Source organism: Lissotriton helveticus, chromosome 10, assembly GCF_964261635.1.
Source record: "Lissotriton helveticus chromosome 10, aLisHel1.1, whole genome shotgun sequence".
Taxonomy (NCBI): Eukaryota; Metazoa; Chordata; class Amphibia; order Caudata; family Salamandridae; genus Lissotriton; species Lissotriton helveticus.
Genome location: NC_136071.1, coordinates 301,038,727 through 301,059,044, shown reverse-complemented (window position 1 = coordinate 301,059,044; position 20,318 = coordinate 301,038,727). Strand labels below are relative to the sequence as shown.

The following is a 20,318-nucleotide window of genomic DNA, read 5'->3' as shown; positions in this document are numbered from 1 at the left end:
CCTGGGAGCGATGCCGCCCTTGAAGGTGGTGACCCTTAATGTTAAGGGTCTAAACAACCCTGTGAAGCGTAGGGCGATCCTTTCCCTGCTGGAGGGGACGAAGGCGGACATTTGCCTTTTGCAGGAAACCCATTTACTTTCCAATGATTGTCATAGGTTGCGCTCTGCCAAGTTCCCCACCCAATTCTTCTCTTCGGCGGCGACCAAGACTGCGGGTGTTGCCATTCTTTTAGCCAGCTCCTTCAAGGGCGAGGTGTTGTATAAATATGCCGAGCAGAAGGGGAGGCTCCTAGTGTATCGCATGCGGCTTGGAGGTATCACCTTCACGGTTGGCTCCGTTTATAGCCCGAATGACCACCAGGATCGTTTCCTGGCATCAGTGTTGGTGGACGTCACTGCCTCGCCCGATCGCCATGTTGTCCTGGGGGGGGATCTGAATATGGTCTTCGACTCAGCTTTGGATAGGTCTGCCCAACGCTTCCCGCAGACGGGGGAGCTTTCTCGAGCGGTGCGAGACCAGATTGCTGAGATGGATCTGCATGACCTCTGGCGCACTATGCACCCCACCGATAGGGACTATTCATACTTCTCCCATGCGCACCGCACTTACTCGCGGTTGGACTACCTCTTGGTGAGCGGACCGCTTCGCTCGGCCGCCACGGCGGCAGACATCGGGGTCCTGTCCCTGTCCGATCATGCGCCGGTTTCGGGAGTCTTTGCTTGGCCGGCAGCCCCCCCCTCTAGAGGGATGTGGCGGCTTCGGGATACGCTTCTACATAGGAAATCGGTGGTGACGCGAGTGGAGGAGGTCATTCGGGGGTACCTGGTCCACAATAGCAACTCCGACACGTCCCTCGCGACGCAATGGGCAGCCTTGAAGGCGGTCCTCAGGGGGGAATTTATTTCCATTTCCTCGGCGGAGAACAGAGAGCGGCAATGTAAGAGGGACGAACTGACGGCGCAAGTCAGAGAACTTGAGCAGGTTCACCGCCGCACGGGAGCTCCTCGGGTCTGGAGGCAGCTGAAAGCGGCGAGGAAACTCCTCTCTGCGCTAGATTTAGATCGGGCGGAATACGCGGCGTTGCGTCTGAAGCATGCCTTTTATACGGGCGGAGACAGATGCGGTAAGCTCCTGGCCCATCGGCTCAGGGCTGCGCAGCAACGCAATGTGGTGAAGGAGTTAGTGGGCGCGGATGGGGTCCCGGTTTCCGGTGACGCGGAGGTAGCGGATTGTTTCCGTAGCTTCTACGAGGCGCTATACGCCACGGAGCCCTCCCCGCCGGGAGAAGCTGAGGCCTATCTGGAGTCTGTGACCCTCCCGTCTCTGGAGCCCGCCCAGGCGGACCATCTGGAGAGGGACATCCATGTGGTGGAGGTCATCTCCGCTATCGCGCGATTGAAGCACGGTAAGGCCCCGGGCCCGGATGGCTACACGGCCTTGTTCTACAAGACCTTCTGCTCCACTCTAGCGCCTATACTGGCTCGCTTGTTCAACTCCTTCTCGGTGCCGGGGGCCATTCCGCCGGACCTTCTTTCCGCGACGGTGTCGGTTATTCCGAAACCCGGGAAAGACCGGACCCTGTGCGGTTCATATCGGCCTATTTCGCTTTTGAATGTGGACCTTAAGCTCTACACGGGGATCCTGGCGGCCAGACTTGGCCTGCACCTACCGGGCCTGGTGGAGGTGGACCAGGCTGGTTTTGTGCCCGGTAGGCAGACAGTTGACAACACCAAAAGGGTGACGCACGTGTTAGAAAAGGCCTCACGCATCCCGGGGGAACGGATGTTGCTGTCGGTCGATGCGGAGAAGGCCTTTGATAGGGTTCATTGGCCGTATCTTGAGCTGGTTCTCGGGAAACTGGGGATCGGCGAGAAGTTCCGCTCCATGGTCTTCAATTGTTATAGGAGGCCGTCAGCATCGGTGCGGGTGAACGGACACAGCTCTAGTAGTTTTGTCATTGAGCGTGGTACGAGACAGGGATGCCCCCTCTCGCCGCTTTTGTTCGCCCTTTATATGGAGCCGTTCGCCCAGAGGATTCGCGACAATTCGGACGCTATTGGGGTTGAAATGGGTCGGTATACCCATACTGTTAGCCTATATGCGGATGATGTCCTGCTGACCCTGGATGACCCCAGGCGGTCACTCCCTGCCTGCGTTCGCGAACTGGACGCCTTTGCACGCGTGGCCGGCTTTAAAATGAACATGTCTAAATCGGCCGCTCTGGATGTGTCGCTCTCCGCGGACACCAGGCGAGACCTCCAGCGTCTTTTCCCTATGCAGTGGTCCTCTTCCACGGTGCCGTACCTGGGGATCCTGCTTGCACCTTCGCTGCCCGAGATGGTCAAGGCCAACTATTCTTCCCTTAGCAAGAAGATTAAAGAGGAACTCGGCCGATGGGGCAAGGGCCTGCTCTCGTGGCTGGGCCGTATCGCGGCGGTGAAGATGACGGTGCTGCCCCAGATTTTGTATCTTTTTCGCGCCTTACCTCTCCAGCCCCCTGTGGGTTGGATACAGGAAGCGCAAGCTGACATCTCCCGTTTCGTGTGGCAGGGCCGCAGGCCTCGGATGAAGAGGGTTCTTTCCACGCTTGCACCGGAGGCGGGGGGTCTCGGTGTTCCGGACCTCCGGAAGTATTTTCAAGCGGCGCAACTCCGGTATTTGGTGGAATGGAGCAGATGGGAATCGGACAAGCACTGGCTTTTTCAAGATCAGGCGGTTGCAGGTCGCACCCTTCAAGAGGTTCCATTTCTGCGGCGCGCACACCGCCCGGCTAATCTCTACGCCTCCTTTGTCACTCGGGTTCCGCTACGGGTGTGGGATGCGGTTTGTGGACTCCGCGAGCTCACTACTTTCCCATCACCGTTCACGCCCATAGTTGGTAACCCAGACTTTACTCCGGGCATGGCCCCAGGAGCTTTTTCTCACTGGGTGCGGGCGGGCTGCAGGGCGCTCTTTCAGATTTACGGGCCGGAGGGCGTGCTCCCTTTCCAACAACTCCGCCAGGACTTTGGTCTGACGGAGGTGGACAGACTGCGTTATATGCAGGTCCGTCACTGGGCTCTCCAACCCCAAGTGCGTGACGTCGCAGCCCGCCAAATCACACCTTACGAGCGGTGGCTGGTGACTCGGACCTCGGATGCCAAGCTTATCACTGATCTGTACAAATTTCTCCAACCCCCGCCGTTTCATTACCACAACCCGGGAAGGGAGCGCTGGCACAGAGAATTGGGCAGAACCCTGAGCCACAAGGAGTGGGACGGGATCGCATATCGGGCGAGGCACTCTGCATACCACACTGGGCTGACGGAGACTTTTACCAAGGTGTCCACCTACTGGTATTACACCCCGGAGAGGCTCTACGAGATGCACAAACTTACCGACAAGGGTTGCTGGCGGGGCTGCGGACAAGAGGGTACTCTATCGCACATTCTCTGGGGGTGCCCGATACTATCTGCTTATTGGAAGGAGGTCTTAGATGAGGTGGACAGGCACTTCGAGGTTGAACTCCCGCGCCTCCCGGCGTATGTCCTGCTAGGCCTCCCCAACGACTTGATGTACCCGCTGAAGTCCCGCAGGGGTAGGCAGATTGCTATTGCACTAGGCTCAGCGGTTCAAAATATCCTTGTGCACTGGCGCACCCCCACTGCCCCCTCTATCACTGGCTGGTTACACAGACTCTGGCAGGTACTGGGTATGGAGAAGATGTCGCTCACGGTGGCTGGTAATGTCGACCAGTTCGAGGAGCTCTGGCACCCTTTCTTGGCACTGTTGTCCACGGAATTTCGGGAGATCACATGTCCGAGGTACCTGCGCCTTCTTAGGCTGACGCCGCCGGCGGCTCCAGCGGATTGAGAGAGATGGGATTGGGGGGACTGGGAGCTGGGGGTGGGAGGCTAGGGACAATGTTTCTATAATGGGCTATTGGACGGGGATGTTGGGGTATTGTTTTCTTCTTTTTCCTTATTCTGGGGATGGGGGGCTTGGAGGGACTATGTTGTTTATGCTGTGTTGCGGGTTGCTACTCATGCTTAGCTTTGATTGGGAGGTTGGGGACTATTGGAGGGTTCTCCGCACGGCTTTCTTGCCCTACGGCATTTGCCTTTTTTCCCCCTCCGGGACTGCCGACCTCCCCGCTTTCCTCCAGAATCGCTGCAACATGTCTCCTTCTGTACTGTATGCAAATTTGACCTCCTAATTCCCTTCCCCCGTGTTTTTATGTCTTAATAAAATGCTTTAAACCTAAAATATATTTTGGGATTTAAAGAAGAATACATTTTACAGCTACAGATATTAGCTGTTAAAAAACCAATGAAATTCACTGAAAAAACCATAGGTTATAGACCATATATAGTTAGGAATTAGCATTTAGAAAACCTTATTTTACTCACACAAAACCATTGAAATTCCATATATAGTTAGTTGCACTAACTATATATCGCGCACCCGCAATCCACTGCTGATGATGTCACATATTACATCATTCATGACATGGTCAGTGACATCACTGATGACATCACTGATGACATCTCAAATGACATCACTGATGACAACATCCAGTGATTATGTGTTTCTGTAAAGTTTAAATATGTTTTACATATTGAAGAATGAGTGGATGTATAAGTGTCTGAATGAAGGTTTTAGTAGGTGCGTGATTGACTGTATGAGTGAGTGATTAAATGCGTCTTACTAAATGCACGGGTTAGTGACTAAACTGTCTGAAAGTGTGCATCAGTATGTCTGTTGTTGTGCAAGCTGCTGCATGTGTTGATCAGTAGCTATATAAGTAGCTATATGGGTTATTGATTGGTTGCACAAGTATTTGTATGGGAGACTGAGTGTGTGTATGGCTGGCTGGGAGGTGTGTGACTCTGTGCAGATCAATGTGTACTTGTATCAGTGATTCTATAAGAGAGTAAGTATGTGTTAGTATATGTTTGAAAATGTAAGGTACTCTATGTTTAACTGTGTAGATTAGAAAATGGAAGTGTGATTGATTCTTTACAGGACTGACTAGGTGTGTGAGTAACTCCATGGATGAGTGGCAGAGTGTGAGTGTCTGTATAGGTGTATGAGTGCATATGATAGTGTTGTAAAGATGAGTGATTGTATGTATGAATGATTGTATGGGTGAATGAGTGAATGTGTGTGTAGACGTAGGAATCAGTGAGTGCGTATGTAGTAACTAGTATTGGTGTGTCAATGGTTTCAAAAATTATACTCTGTATTTAACACTGGGTGTAACAGAGGTTATATTAAAGTGTGAGGAGATGCATTGTATTGTCACATTAATGATATCATCATTGATGTGACCATTGATGTCAAATGAGATATCATCAGTGATGTCATTTGAGATGTCATCAGTGATGTCATCAGTGATGTCATTTGAGATGTCATCAGTGATGTCATCAGTGATGTCACTGACCATGTCATGAATGATGTAATATGTGACATCATCAGCAGTGGATTGCGGGTGCGCGATATATAGTTAGTGCAACTAACTATATATGGAATTTCAATGGTTTTGTGTGAGTAAAATAAGGTTTTCTAAATGCTAATTCCTAACTATATATGGTCTATAACCTATGGTTTTTTCAGTGAATATATATATATATATACATATACTTCTTGCCAGGTACCGGACTCCGCGTATATCTTGAATTCTGATGTGGAAGCAGGAAAAAATCTTGGTGCACAAGGTCATTTTAAGATCGAACATGACATGCCTGTGTAATAACATTTGCCCAAGTGTTTTGCAGCATAAAAAACGTTATTTGGACAATACATGCACATGTCTGCAAGATACAGTGGATTGTGGGAAATGTAGTGCGGCAATACACAGGCCATCAGTATTTATAGCACCTGGAACTTGGCAAATGTGATTAAGAACTTACCTGTGAACAAGGCATTCCGCCGAAACGCGTCAGGGTGAATCACGAGCTGCTGTACCTGCGCCAGTTCTCAATAAATGCAATTTTGTCCGGATCTGGGATGTGGCACATCTTTCTTTTGGTAGTAAATTACGGGAATCTCTGTCTCCCGCCAGCCACGGCCGCCCTGCATGGGTTGGAGGCCCCCGACGACAGAGGAGTCTTTGGAATGTTTGAAGAGGGGGGCATGACCCGCTCACGCCCGTGTATGCCTGTGAATTACCGGCGATTCTACACTGGAGTAGAGAAAGGGAGACAAGTGAGGCAAACCCCTCTACTTGCCAGGTACCGGACTCCGCGCATATCTTGAATTCTGATGTGGAAGCAGGAAAGAATCTTGGTGCACAAGGTCATTTTAAGATCGAACATGACATGCCTGTGTAATAACATTTGCCCTAGTGTTTTGCAGCATAAAAAACGTTATTTGGACAATACATGCACATGTCTGCAAGATACAGTGGATTGTGGGGAATGTAGTGCGGCAATACACAGGCACGTGACGCCATCAGTATTTATAGCACCTGGAACTTGGCAAATGTTATTAAGAACTTACCTGTGAACACGGCATTCCGCTGAAACGCGTCAGGGTGAATCACGAGCTGCTGTACCTGCGCCATTTCTCAATAAATGCAATTTTGTCCGGACCTGGGCTGTGGCACATCTTTCTTTTGATATATATATATATATTCCCTGAAAAAACCATAGGTTTCACACCAGTTATAGTTAGGTGGAAATTTTACTCGCATAAAACCATTGAAATTCCCACGTTATAGTTAGTTGGACTCACTATAACTTGCGCGTGCAATGCACTGCTGATGACGTCACATATTACATCACTCATGACATGGTCAGTGACATCACTCATGACATCACTGATGACATCTCAAATGACATCACTGATGACAACATCCTTGTGACAAAGTGGCAGACCTCCTATCAGCATAAAATAACCTTTGACACACACATTCAAAAATAGAAACTAACATTTTCTTAAAAAAGGAGAAACCAATACCAATTACAACAACTTATTAGGTAATTCCAACATCTACATACACATCCACTCATTCACCAACAGTACTATATAGTCACTCATGCATGTACTTACTCATCATATGTACTCATACACCTATACATCCTGTTACACACTAATACTCATCCATATAGTTACTCACACACAAATTCACACATGCAAATAAACTATCAAAAAAACATTTTCTTGATTATACTGCTATATACACACCACTACACATACTTCTACAGAAACGGAAACATATTTACTCTCTTAAACAATCAATTATAAAAACACATACTCACTAACCCACCCATACACACAATCATCCACCCATACAGTCTTGCACACATGCTGTCTTCAAAATACATACAAATTGTGAGTCACTCATTCATGCATCTGTGCTCTAAGTAATATCCCCCACCGAACCATACAGACACTGATACTGATACTCAAAAAAACAACTAATAACCCATATACACACTCATGTAGCTACTCACCAACCCATGCAGCCACTTATACACAAAGTGAGACACAGATACAGATATTTAAATATTTAAACATTACTCGCTAATATATGTATTCACTAAGAAAAATTTAATAAGTCAGTTAACCAATCAATTTTCCCCCCAAAAAAATCCATTTAGACATTTATTTACCCATTTATTCTTCCATCAACCTTTAGATATACATATATAAAAAATATTTATTTTTCAGAAAGATACACATTCACTGGATGATGTCATCAGTGATGTCATTTGAGATGTCATCAGTGATGTCATGAGTGATGCCACTGACCATGTTATGAGTGATGTAATATGTGACGTCATCAGCAGTGCATTGCACGCACAAGTTATAGTGAGTCCAACTAAATATAACGTGGGAATTTCAATGGTTTTATGCGAGTAAAATTTCCACCTAACTATAACTGGTGTGAAACCTATGGTTTTTTAGTGAATTTAATAGGTTTTTTAAATGCTAATTGCTAACTATCACTGGTGTGAAACCTATGGTTTTTTCAGTGAATATATATATATATATATATATATAAATTCATATATAAAATTTCTATGGCAAAATGAAACCCCTCATTTTGTTCCTTTGCAAATTAAATGTTTTAAGTGTTAACACTTTATTCCAATCAAGATGACTTCAGGTGTGCCATACTTTTGTCATAAGTAAGACTGTTAGCGCTCTAGTTGTTCTTTAGAACACTCTGGGACATTCTGTCATTGGGCTATAGTTGGGCTACATCTGGCTGATATTTGGGCTACATTTGTTTTTTTTGTCTCTGGTGGCCATCTTTGGGCTACATTGGGCTATCATTGGGCTACATTTGGGCTCTAACATATATATAGCCCTATGTAGCCCAATATATATTTTTTCAAAGTTAATTTTCGTAAAAACCACTGGAGCATATATCTTGAGACATAGCTAAGGCACATCGGGGTACCAGTCCCTACAATTTTGCCAAGTTTGGTGGAAATCCCTTCAGCCGTTCGGGCTAAAAGTGAGTCCAACCGCCCTATGGAAATTACCATGGGGAAAACACGTTTCGGGACCCCCCTTTTATCTCGGCCCCCGCTTGACGGATCCCCCTGAAACTTTCAGGGAAGGAGCGGAGCGCAGCGAGGCAAAGTTAAGGAAAATTACAGGCAGATCCCTCATTCAGCGCCAAAGTTATTCCCAATAGTTGTGGATTTCCTATGGAAAACGATCCTAACTATAACTACCTACTGGCGACCGCCAGTAGGTAATATATATATATATTGTATCTGATTCCTAAGATACATAAGCAGGTAACACCGGTGCCTGGCAGGCCCATCATCTCCGCCATCGACAGTGCCAGTGAGAACATTGGTCAGTACATCGACCATTTTTTGCAGGATTTGGTTACATCTCTCCCGAGCTTTGTTAAAGACACTGGGGACTTTTTAATGAAAATACAAGATGTTACATGGTCTGATGAGCTATGCCTTATAACTTTAGACATAGAATCCTTGTATACAAGTATTAATCATAAACAAGGGTTATCAGCGACCAATCATTTTTTAGCTACTAGACCCATTGAATTCTATGCCCACAACAAAATTATTGTCGAACTGATTAATTGGTGTTTGCACAACAATTTCTTTCTCTTTAACAACACATTGTTCAAACAACTGAGGGGCGTTGCTATGGGGGCCTGTTTCTCTCCCAGCTATGCGTGTTTACACGTGGGCTGGTGGGAGGAACAGGTCCTCAGGCGCAAATACAAATCAGTTTGTGATCAACATATGCTTTTGTATCTTAGGTACATTGACGATGTCTTTATAATTTGGCGCGGCAACATCTCAATGGCACAAAATTTTATTGATGGCATCAACAACAATGACCTCAACTTAACCTTTACTTCACATATCCACACCACATATGCAGAGTTTTTGGATGTCAAGCTTCTGGTCAATAACAACAAACTTGAGAGTACCTTACATAGAAAATCTACGGCCGGCAATATGACATTGCATGACAATAGCTCACATCCTAAGCACCTCATCGCTAGTATACCTTATGGTGAGGTGCTCCGCCTTAAGCGGATCTGCAGCGATGACAGTGACTTTCGCACCTGTATAGAGGATATGCGCAAAAGACTATTACTGAGAGGTTACAGTAACAGACTCATCAATAATGCGATCATTAAATCAGATAAACGCTCAAGAGCTAGTCTGTTTAAGCCAGCTGCCATCGAGCCCACACCAAGAATTGCCAATACCAATTCTGACAATCCTAGACTCATTACGACTTTCTCGCGACAAGAGAGAAAAATCAGAGCGATCATACAAAAACACTGGCCCATTGTCCTCACAGATCAGGTCCTGGGTGAACGGTTAACATCTTCCCCTGTTGATACGTTTAGAAAGGGCAGATCGGTGGGCAGTGATTTAGACAAAAACTCCCCTGAGACGATTAAACCAGTGTTGTGGCTACACTCAACCAGGGGGTTTAAAAGATGCACTGTGTGCCGTGTATGTAAATTTGGTTGTAACAAGACATCTTACCAGACACCATTTGATACATCCCCTATCACCATTAAGGGTAGTTTCAATTGTAAGACGGACTTTGCTGTGTATGTTCTAACGTGCACCTGTGGCTTAATTTACGTGGGAAGCACGAAGCTACAGGTGCACGTTAGAATATTACAACATTTAAGGGCTATCCTCCACAATGATGCCGCTTATCCCGTGGCACGGCACTTTTCTAAGTGCCACAACAAAGACATCAATTGCCTTTCCTATTTTGTTATCGCCGCTGTTCCTAAATGCAAAAGAGGTGGCAACAGAGAAAGGAAATTGCGGCAGCTAGAAACTAAATCCATTCTAGAATTAGACAGCAAATGGCCCCGGGGACTTAATAATGCTGAGGATATGTATACCTTCCTATAAACTGTACACAGCAATTTATTTCCGCACATGTCACTGATATGGATCAAATGCATCATCTTATATGTATCATTTAGATGCCTAATTTGTGCTCTAATATCCTGCCCCTCGACAGCATTCTTATCTGCTTAGTCATGTTTCTCTTTCTACTTCTCCATGAATTGCAACATAATTTTATATTAACAGCGTTGACATATATGAAAACAAATTTTCTTATGGCAATCTTGCAAATACACTTTTTGAGAGGGGTTTTTATCCGGCTGGAGAAAACCATTTTTAAAGATGTTCATAATTGATATGCTACGAAATGTTGATGCTGTTGCTTTTATTTTTATTAGTATGTAATGCACACACGACACTCTAGACATTCATTATTTTTGCACTGTTGCACAATTTTCTAAGCACTTTATTGTATGAACCTAAATGATTCATATATTACTAGCACTTCAGCACTTTTGTTGGTCACTTGGTCGAAATGGATTCGTCAATGTATTGTCGTCTACAAATAATAGATACGGTTAACATTACAGTCAAGGTTGTGTTACACTCAATTCTGTTAGAACGTTGATGTGGACATATTATGTAAGGATTCATCCTGACATATAATTTCGATAAATTGTTTTTTTTTACTGTGTTCTTTAAAGGTCAATGACAGCATACTTACCGTATATGTCTGAGCATTTAAGCAGATATACAATTTATATATTTTTGTAGTTTAAGTAACACGACAGTCTGTTGTCTGTCTTTATTGACATGTGACCAGCAATGCACGGAAGTAAGGGGGCGTGCACAGTGTGTGTATAATATTTAAAAAAGATAGTGACGTGTTTTCAGCTGAATGTGATCAAGGGGTAGGGTTCCTCGGGGGGCGGGTAGGGTGGGGCACTAAGGGGGGAAAACAAATAAAAATGTCCTCAACTGCCATAATCTTGTTTTATTTTTTTAAACTGAAATTTGACCACAGGCCACTATTGCCAGAAGCTGTAAAGGTCCATGTAAAGAGACTTGCACATAACACTAGTCGTGGCATTATATAGTAAAGTCCTTTCTTGGAACTTAAACGGTATAGGGAGCCCAAAAAAACAGCAAAGAGTCTGTAATTTCCTGAAAGATTCAGAAGCATGTATAATTTTTTTACAAGAAACACATTTAGAGGCGGAAAAGTGCAAGAAAATATTTATGAAACTTAATTGGGTACAAGAAGTTTTTTGTTCCAAGCAGACTGGTTCCACCAGAGGGGTAGCCATAGTACTGCGATCTAACAAAGGAATTAAAATCCATGACTGGGGAACAGATCAGACGGGCCGATGGTTAGCAGCAGTTCTCTCAATTGATAGTTTTAAATTCCTATGTGCAGTTTACTATGGTCCCAACGAGGATAAAGCTTGCTTCCTTCAAAAACTGGAGCTATACTTAATACAACACTCTGTACCAGTTATATTGGGAGGTGACTTTAATCTTCTATTTGACCCGCAACTTGATCGTACCTCCAAAACCAAATATAATTCTCCTAATAAAACCCTCGCGGCCTTAAAAAATATCATGAAAGATTTTTCTTTGCAAGACGTTTGGAGAGTCAAGTACGGAACTCTTAGAGAGTACTCATTTTACAGTAAAAAGTATCGCCAATTCTCTAGAATAGACTTTTTTTTGTTAGACCAATCTCTACTTTCCAATATAGACTCAATTTCACATATTCCAGTAGGAATGTCAGATCATTCAGCTATTGAACTAAAATTATCTCTTAAAACTAGTCACTTAGAATATAGATGGACTTTTTGATAGGTCCAACTTATTAGATAATGAGTCTAGGAATAAAATTAAGGCCAGTGTAGTGGAATTTTTCCAGTTTAATGAAGGAACGACCTCAGATCAAATTGTATGGGACACACTTAAATCCTATTTACGGGGGATTTTTAGTTCTCAAATGATCTTAAAAAGGAAACTCAAGAAAGAAAGAGACACTCAGGAGCTGACCTTGATAAAAACAAAGGAAATTTTATTACAGCAAGCGGCATTGAATGATAGGAACAAAATACAGGATCTGGAAAAAGAATTACTAGAACTACAGGCAAGATGCAAAGCCCGTGCGGATAAAATAACTAAAGACAAGTGGGATGCTAGTAAGTTGCGTAATTTTGAATACGGAGAAAAGTGCGGTTCTTTATTAGCTTGGAAGGCAAGGTCAGAACGCAGTAGGAATAATATCAGTTCCCTAGCACAGCGAAATACGGGGTTACCTTTAACAGAAGACGCAGAGATTAAAGAGGAGGCAAGATCTTTTTTGGAGGAACTATATCGTGAAAAGAACACACAAGGGGCGGAAGAATTAGACACCTGGTGGGCTTTGAGAGACCTTCCCCAGCTTAGTCAGACCGATAGAACTTTTTTAGTTGGTGAGATCACGGAGGGTGAAATAAGATCACAACTGAAAAAAATGTCTAGAAATAAGGCCCCTGGCCCGGATGGGTTGCCAATAGAGGTCTATAAAGACAACATAGAAGAAATGATAGTCACACAATTAAGGCTTTTTAATAAAATATTTCTACAGGGCGAAAGCATTCCAACTTCATGGTCAGAGGCCACAATCTCTTTGAAAGCCAAACCAAACAAAGACCCTAAAAAAATAGAATCATACCGACCCATTTCCCTTTTAAATTCAGATTAAAAAATCTACTCTGGAATCCTGGCATCTAGGTTGGCAAAAATTATCAAGTCCATTATTCACCCAGACCAAAGGGGATTCATTCCTGACCGTCAATTGAATGAATTGACTTTTCAAGTAATAGGCGCAATTGATATAGCAATTGAAAAGAAGATACCCCTCACCATAGTTGCAATAGACGCTGCGAAAGCATTCGATCAAGTCAATTGGCAATTCCTATGGAAAACTATGATAACATTTGGCTTTCCAGAAATCTTTATTAAAGGGATTGAATCTTTATATAGAAGCCCACGGGCTAAGATCTTAGTTAATGGTAGCATGTCTGAGTGGCTTAGTATCTCGAGGGGAACAAGACAGGGTTGTCCCCTGTCCCCTCTCCTATTCGATATCTACATCGAACCCTTTGTTTGTTCCCTGAGACAAGACCAAATAATTAAACCATTTGTAATGGGAGACATGATCCTTAAAACGGCTCTCTACGCCGATGACCTCCTTTTATACACATCTAATCCTACTGAGGCTATTCCAAGGCTTTTTGAACTTGCGAAACATTTTGGTTCAGTGTCAGGATACACCATAAATGAAGACAAAACTGACATAATGAGCTGGAATATTCCAATCCATATACCTGAAACAAAATAAAAAATCAGATACTTAGGGATTTATCTCACTAATAAGCTGGAAGAAATTCCAAAAACGAGCTGGTTAATGGTTATTAAGGAAGTAAACAAGCTCTTGAACAGATGGAATACTTTGCCCCTCAATATCTATGGTAGAGTTAACCTAGTAAAAATGATTATACTGCCAAAGGTTTCCTTCCTCTTTAATTCTATCCCTTTAAAATTCGACAAAAAAGATATCTCTAAACTGCAAGGGAGGATTGGTTCATTTATATGGTCCACAAAATCCCCAAGAATAGCATGGAAAAAATTGAGGAGGGGGCTGAAAGTAGGGGGGTTGGCTCTCCCTGACTTACTTTTGTATTGTTATGCTTTTCAGTTTAAAAATTTCAGACTCCTGGCAAATAAATTGGACTCCTCATCGCACGGTAAACTATATTGGGCAATAACATCAGACCTAATATGCGGTCCAGACTTCTTTCTTTATAAATTTGGAGATCAGAAGTTCTTTAAGAAAGTCCGTTTGAAGATTCTGCGGGCAGCCTTGGATAATTGGCAATCAATATGTAGAATTCTGGGTATTCCATATTATCATTCTCATGCCCCGATATGGGACTCTCCTGGCACTCCGGAATGTTTACAGGATCAACTTCCCCTTCCATTGAAAATAGCTGGTATTGCCAACTGGGGAGATTTATGTACTAACTCCTCTCTATTGAATTGGGAATCCCTATCAAATTTAACAAGAGGAACGCTGACTAGATTTAAATTTTATCAATTGTCGTCTTGGTGGAGAAATCAGACCTGGCCCCGGGAGGAGGAGAGCCCCATTTTCGAATCAATCAGTAGAGATAAGGGATGGAAGGGTGAGACTGCGCAATGGTATAGGATCCTAGTGGGAAGAAGGGACAACCATGAAGCGGAAATTATTAAGTTATGGGGCAATTCTTCTGTACAGATCGAAGGTAACTTCCCAAAGGTTTGGAAAGATTCCTTCTTTCTATCCCAAAAAATCATAAAACCTTCAAATTTGCGAAGAAACCATCTCTTTACGTCATACAGGGCATATTGGTCACCCGCGAAACTATCTAAATTTTCAACTGATGAATACCTATGTCCAAGATGTAAATCTTCAGCAGCGGACGATGGCCATATGTTTGTAGAATGCCCAGCAATAGCCACTTATTGGAGGCAAGTTTGTGAGTTTCTCGAGGAGGTATTATCAATTCCAATAAGTTATAGCCCTAGACTAATACTTTTTGGTCTCTCACAAGATTATAATATAAATAGTTATATTACACAGTTTATCTTCTACGTAATTGTTATTGCTAGGAGAGAGATCTGCAGAGAGTGGAAATCAGTATGTCCTCCAAAATTTGCCGACTGTCTAAGGAATATTATGTATATAAGTCGTTTTGATTTGTTGTGTGGTGGTGTTAACTCAACTAAACTGTGGTCAGCATTAAATCTATGGTGTGAAAAATGAAACTTACGAGTCCAATGATTATGCCAGAGGTTAATGGTCCGAACCTCCCAAAGAGGTAAACAACATCGAAATCGGGAGTTGGATTGGTATTGACCTACCTCTGGGCAATTTCCTAAGGCTTTCCATAACACTTGGGCGGAAAAGAACAGAAGTGTTAGCGGCCTGGAGAAAGCTCATCTAGAGATAATATCTACTGGTGGCATGTATGAGGACGAAAAAAAAAAAAAGAAAAAGAATGTGATCAAGGGCTCTGGAAGCCCGAAACGCGTCGTTGTAGGCTGTGTGAGGAACGCGAATAAACTTACATCTTGCCTGACATTGGCTGTGGTGGTCCGAGTTCCTTCTTCGCCGAAGCGCAGTGTGTGGTCGGAAGTAGCGGGAATTAATTGGCATATATATATATATATATATATATATACATATTATCCACCAATCTTCGTTTGAACGTAAAAAAACGAAGTCCAGGCCACTTTCCTTTAGTTCAGCGTGTATTTATTTAGTACAGCTCACTCGACGCGTTTCCGATAGTATATCTCCTTGTTCACGAGTGCGAGTGTCGGTTTGAATAAAGTTTTTATATACATCATGTGACATTTCACCACAGTGCACCAATAGAAAACAGACTCCCTTACTGTGCATTTTCAGTCGGAGCTAGAAAGCAGACTCACGGTTTACACTCGAAGGAGAAAGTTCATTTCAATAAACATCTTTGTTAAATATTCCGGTGTTAGCGCTACATCATTTCATTATTGATTGATAAACTCTCAACCCTCATCCTAATAAATTAGCGCTAAGCAAACCATAAGAAATTCAGGATGTCTTGACTTTTTAAATAAACATTACCTCTATAAGAGGCTACATGCGCCCCAGTGGGCGTAACCAGTTTTTGCAGGAAATGAGGGAACAAGTGGCAGTATGTGGGTATTCGCTGGTTATAATCCTGATTAATGCATAACCCTATATACATTGCAGTGGTAACTACCAGTTCTCCAGTCCAATAGTATCATATAGACCTATATAGACATAAAAAATATAAATAAACTAATATTTTAAATAATAATATAATTTAAAAAATCATAAATAATATAATATTATTCTCATCATCAACCTTCATTATTTGATTTTAAAAGATAAAATCATAAAAATCAGACACAAAAAAATACATTGCATAGAAATATAAATCAGATAAAAATACAATTAGATCGACTTCAATACGCCAGAAAGATAGCGAGACAAAAAATAGCACTCTGTGGGAGTGCTAAAGAACTGAAGAAACTGTAAGGCAGGTCTCACTTGGTTAAAATTCATGTTCTTCAAGAGTGGAAGTATATATTTAAAGCACAAATGGTTGTATTTCGAGCAGACCATGACTAGGTGCAAGGCATCATTAATAGAAACATTATCACAATCGCACACAGGGAGCCTAGAGCCATTAAAACAACCGTGATTAAAAGGCACTAGCTGCAGGAATAAATTAAGTCTGAAGAAAGTCAGCAGTTGTCACTGGTGACGGGTCATGTCCAAGGTAAGGTACAGCTCCAAGACACTTTTTACTTAAAGTGTGTGGCGTGAGAAAAGTTTGTTCTGAGCTGAAGCCTCCTGAACTGCTGTCATCTTATCACTGAATGCTTCTTTAACCCATCTTTTATGGGTTTGACCAATGCCCCTTGGATCATGATAAAGCTCTGGTCTCCCTAAACCTTTCATTGTGGAGGAGGCATAAGTCAGCCAAGGGATCAGAGAAAAGTTATCCAGGTTCATGCAATCTTACATGATCAACATGTTGAGGCCTAGCTCCTGTTTGCACCAGACTGAAAGCAAAAGCAACAGAGGGCAGAGACGAATAAAATCAATCACATGCCCCACGCCCAACTCTTCATGATCAACCTCAGAAGGTATTCTTCTTGGGACCCCTAAGAGGCCCCTGAGGAATTTGTTTTCCGCCACTTGGATCGGGGTGACTTGCCCATATTCCCAAATGGCACACCCATAGCTAGCTATTGGGATACACTTGGCCTTGAATATATCCAGGACTGTTTTTATGTGAGTGCATCCCAGTAGCTGCAAGAAGTCTAAAAATGGCCCGTTAAAATCCACCACATTGTGATTTATTGAGGAATGCCATCTGAGAACAGAGTCTAATTGAACACCCAAATAGCGAAACTTGTCAACCTGGCTAATATGATGACCATCCACTATGAACTTCATTGCCTTTATCTGAGGTTGTTCATAAAATCAGTGAATTAGTCTAAAACTTTCTGTAACCCCATAGCAATCCAAGCATGTATACGTTGTCGTCTGCATAAGGGATCATGCAACCACCAGCCTTAGGGGCGTCAAGGTGAGGGTCTGTGAGAACTGATTCTAATTGATTAATGTAGAGAATAAATAAAAATGGTGCATGTATGCAATGCTGGCAAACCCTTTGCTTTAGTTTAAAGTGCAGTGTGCATTCACCATTGGGGCCATTACTGACAGAGACCAAGAGGCCACTGTGCAAATCACGCAGACAGTATACTAGGGGGGCCTCTATGTCCATCTGAGCCATCATGGACCACAGCTTGGAGCGGTTAACTCTATCAAAGGCTGAGCAGAGGTCCATAAACACCATATTGAATTGCCCCCCTCTTAGCCCTGGTATACTTGCAAATCAGCAGTTAGAGATTCAAATTTTTCTCGACAGTTCCTCTTCCCAGCCTAAACCCATATTGCAGATCGGACAGGATATTATGTTCCTCTGCCCAGTTAGAGAGTCGCTCAAGCAGGATAAGTTATGGAAAACCCTATTAGAACTAGGCAAGATGGCGAAATTGTCAACATCATAGCAGTACTCAATACTAACTAACACTAACGCTAGAGTGAGGTTTGATCAGGGGCACGAAGTTACAGATAAATTCAGCGTTGATAGAGGTGTAAGGCAAGGCTGAGTACTTGCCTGCCTACTCTTTATCTTTTACATTAATAGCCTCAATTCTCACCTGACTAAAAGTACTCAGGATGTCCCTAAAATCAACTGCACCCTCCTTCTCACATTACTTTATATGGATAATGCTGTTTTAATTGTGGAAATAGTGCATGGCATGAAGTTTTGGCTGTATTGGTCTTTGTTCTCACAGGGGAATACATCAGCGACGAAGGCCAGACAATAATTGATGAAGATGAGTTTAATCTGATTGTGCGGCTTAAAGACCTGAAGAAGCAGTACAGAGCTGAGTATGACCAGCTGCGGGATCTTAAAGCTGAAGTCCAGTACTGTCAACGCCTTGTGGACCAATGCCGACAAAGGCTTCTCACAGGTACAGTGCTTTGCCTATTGAGTAATAATACAGTTAAACATTTACAGGATTTGCAAGATAGTACCTACATTTGAATCTTTAATAAAACACAAACGTTTTGGCCACCATTTTACAGGCATGGAGAAAAATGGCATTGGTGGCCTAGATCCCCATTATCTGAAATGAGGTTGAAAGAATTGGGACTATTGAAACATGTGATATTTTTATGGGCTGGCAGTGTGGAGAATAAAGTGGGGTTGATTTAGGGCCGACAGTGTGTCATGCTGTCTAATTCCCAAGTGACCTGCAGTGGTGCACACTAACCCTGAGGCTGCGATCCTGAGACCTTTTACACATCACACCAGGAATTTGCTTTAGCATAGCCTAAATCCTACCTATGTGAATGCCTCTCTCATCCCCCTCAGTTCCATTTTCCTTGTCCATTTCTCAGCACTCCAGAACATACTGGGAGCCATGCCTAAAGGTTGCAACAGCATTACTGAATTTGCCTTATTGCTTATTTTTTTACCTTTAAGTGGTGCAAAATGCATTTGGGGCTATTAGGTTGCACCAAATGCACTAGGGCCATGTCAACAACCAACACTCAGGACCAGCATTTATGGATTTTGGGTGTGTCACCTGGCAGCTGAGAATGTGAGGCTTCCCTCAGTATGACATGAAAGGCCTGCTTCTCTCTCTTGAGAGAGAATGAGGACCTCATTTTTTAGAAGTATTGCATCTCTGTGAGAAAGCAGCGATGCAACACTTCTCAGTGCCCGCTCCTTGCGATATGATGGATGCATCATATCAACTGTATGAAGCACCATGTCGCGGCAATGACAGATACGTCAGTATTACCTACGTATCTGTCAGCACAAAACTAGTGCATTGCTGGAGTTGTGTTGGAAGCGTAGCGCAACTCCAGCAATGTTCCTTTCACATGGGACTTTAGGGCCTGTGTCACCCTTACGCCTGCCATGAGGCAGGCATAAGGTTTAGATGCATTGGTGTCCTGGAAGTGGCGCAGTGAAATCGTATAGATTTCACTGCGCCACTCCTACGACCCTTTCTTGCTGGGGAACGCCCACCCTGCATGCATTGTACCTGGCACAGGGATAATGTAGCGCAGGGGTTTACGAAGTGACGCATCTGCCTCACTTCGTAAATATGGCGTAACATGGTGCATTATAAAAGTGACCCAACAGCTGCGTAAAAGTGACGCAGGGGCTCATAAATAAGCCCCTGAATGTCTTGGGCACTTTTGCCTCCATTATCACCGAGGTGAGTCAGAGAGTAAGCAACGCGCTAATTCCTTTATTGAGTTGACTGTGACACCCATTTGAGTCCATGAGCTGACCGGCGCTGAAAAAATGAAAAATGCAAAGGGCCTGGAAATCAGAGTGAATTTTGGGCTTCCAGATATAGAACTCCCTCTAATACAAAGTGGGAGTGAAGGACTTTTTCTCTGGACCAGGAGGATGTACTGATGCTGGTTCAGGAGTTGTTCACTTAATGACTTCTAGAGGAGTCTTTGGAAGTAGTGTTGGTTGAGAGAAGGTCTGGGTGCGGTTCTGATAGTGCCCCTGTCAAAATCTTTCAATGAAGACACGCTCTCTATCATGCAACAGTTGTTGGCCTCTCCCCTGTGCCTATTCCACATTGTGGATCTGAAGTGATGTTCTTGCCTGCAATGCACAACTCAGAAATATGGCAAGGACTGACCACTGGAGCTCTTACAGAAACTGGCAATTCTGCTCAAATAACTGATGAATATGTATGCTCTGATGAGCATTATGACTTATGAGATTGTAGAGTTCATTTTAAGGTAAGGTGACAAACATTTTGCATAAAAAACCAAGTCATGAAGCCCATTTTCTACATCGTGCAAAATATTTAAAAAATCCTACTATGGATAT

The 20,318-nt window shown here is 43.5% G+C and overlaps 1 protein-coding gene across 3 annotated transcripts in view; it reads left to right on the top strand.

The window, feature by feature from the left end:
• KIF9 (kinesin family member 9) overlaps positions 1-20,318 on the top strand; it is a 691,235-nt gene that overhangs the window by 513,714 nt on the left and 157,203 nt on the right. For all 3 annotated transcript variants that reach the window (XM_078664229.1, XM_078664228.1, XM_078664230.1), the window contains one exon: positions 18,244-18,423. In XM_078664229.1, coding sequence (XP_078520355.1) covers positions 18,244-18,423 — 180 coding nt within the window. The remainder of the gene's footprint in view (positions 1-18,243; positions 18,424-20,318) is intronic.